The sequence below is a fragment of the Penaeus vannamei genome, chromosome 17 (assembly GCF_042767895.1).
Source record: "Penaeus vannamei isolate JL-2024 chromosome 17, ASM4276789v1, whole genome shotgun sequence".
Taxonomy (NCBI): domain Eukaryota; kingdom Metazoa; phylum Arthropoda; class Malacostraca; order Decapoda; family Penaeidae; genus Penaeus; species Penaeus vannamei.
Window position 1 is genome coordinate 24,625,986 of NC_091565.1, and position 1,819 is coordinate 24,627,804.

Here is a 1,819-nt window from a genome sequence, read left to right on the forward strand (position 1 = left end):
AACATTCACACACACACACACACACATATGTGTGTGTGTGTGTGTGTGTGTGTGTTTGCGGGTGTGTGTGTGCATTTGTGTGTATATATATATATATATATATATATATATATATATATATATATATATATATATATATAATGTAGGTGGGTCAGTTGGCGAGAGTAGTGTCGTAGAGTGTGAGAATACATCGTCAGCGACTTCGTCGGGAGGTTGGCACAGGTGTGAGTGGTCAGCACGAAGTAGTGTGGCAGACATGGTGTGGGTAGGCGTGGATCAAAAAGACTTGGTAGCGATGGCTGGGCGTTAAGGCGAGAGGGCACTTCGGCAGGAGCTTATCTAATTAACGGGAACGTTTGGCGTTGTGAGGTCCTTCCACCGCTAAGCCACCAGATGAGAAGAAGTTGGGGGTGTGGCGTTGGTGAATGAAAGAGGTCTTGGCCTTCCTCCCAGCACTGCAGAAAGAACTTGTGAAGGTGGCCGAGGAGAGCACTCCTTGTCAGCTTTGATGATCTTTAGAGAGATGCCATCGTTACCTGGTGCTTTGCCGCAGGCCAGCGAGTAGATGACTTCGCTAAGTTGGTGCGTAGTGCGTCAAGCTCCACCATAGTGGTCATGAGAATGGTGTTTTAATGGTTGTGTGGGTGATGATGTTCTCCTTCGAGTATAATTCCTGGTAGTGTTCGGGCCATCTTTCCATCTGAGTTTTTATATTGTGCATGTGTGAATTACATACATACATACACATATGCAAGTAAAATTCAGAGAAGGAATTTTTTTCAGAGTGGCAGAGCTGCGGGTGCGGGAGAGATTGTTGGGACACTCAACGGGAGTCAAGGGGATATTGTACAATATAAATAAAGCTCTTTGAAGGCAGATAATTTATATGTGAATTCGTTTTTGTTTTTTCAGATGCAGGTTGCGGTTGCACTGGGTGTGGTGGTAGCCTGTGTGTTGGTGGCAACGGGGAGCGGCGAGAATGCGACGCAGCCAAACCGCATCCTCTTCCTGGCGCCCATCTCCTCCAAGAGCCACAAGAACTTCTACATCGGATTGGCCGAAGGGCTGGCCGATCGCGGGAGTCAGGTATGCAAGCAGGGCAGGTTGACTGACACGCCGCGAAAAATTGGTTTAGGTGGAATGATCATGATAAATTGCAGATCCTCCAACAAGAAGGTTATGTAATTGGTTGCATTTGTTAGTTTGTTCGTTTGTTCATTTGTTCGTTGGTCAACAGAATAAAGTTATAAATAGATTTTTATGAAATTTTTACCAGAGATAAGACTTCGCCTAACTTGGATGCCGTCAAAATTTGGATCCGACAATATTTCATATACAGGGTTTACTATTATTATTACCATTACCTTTATTACCTCCGGCAGGAAAGTTATGTTTACGGACGTCACCATTAAGAGGTGAGAAAGAGGTGATGTTCATGTAAATCTTCAAGTGTGAATATTTTTATTGCTTCAGTGACCCTATTGCCTTGGCTGAGGTGTGCGTTCTCTGAGTGCTTCTGGATATCATTAATTTTATCGTTGCTGTAAATGGTGTGCTGTGGCCCGAAGGACGCTGGCGACTGCTGGACAACACCTCCCCGTGCCTTGTCGTGCGTGTCAGCCAGTCTTCTCTGTTAACCCCTCTGACTTCTCTCGCTGTACTATTTTCATGTCAGCCTAAATTTTCAAGATGTGAACAGTTACAGTTGTCAGCAGCTGTCTTACTGTCATTATCGTATGGTTAGTTACTCTGGCCGTCCATGTGATAATAACCACATGAAGATGCAGCAAAAGCACGGAAAAAATCCTTACGGTTATAA

The 1,819-nt window shown here is 44.6% G+C and overlaps 1 protein-coding gene across 1 annotated transcript in view; it reads left to right on the forward strand.

Moving 5' to 3' along the window:
- Nucleotides 1–912: 912 nt before the first annotated feature.
- The window catches only part of LOC113809672 (UDP-glucosyltransferase 2), a gene marked incomplete at its 5' end in the record, with an annotated part of 19,182 nt that continues 18,275 nt past the window's right edge, over nucleotides 913–1,819 (forward strand). The window contains 1 exon segment of the mRNA XM_070132132.1: nucleotides 913–1,086. Coding sequence (XP_069988233.1) covers nucleotides 913–1,086 — 174 coding nt within the window.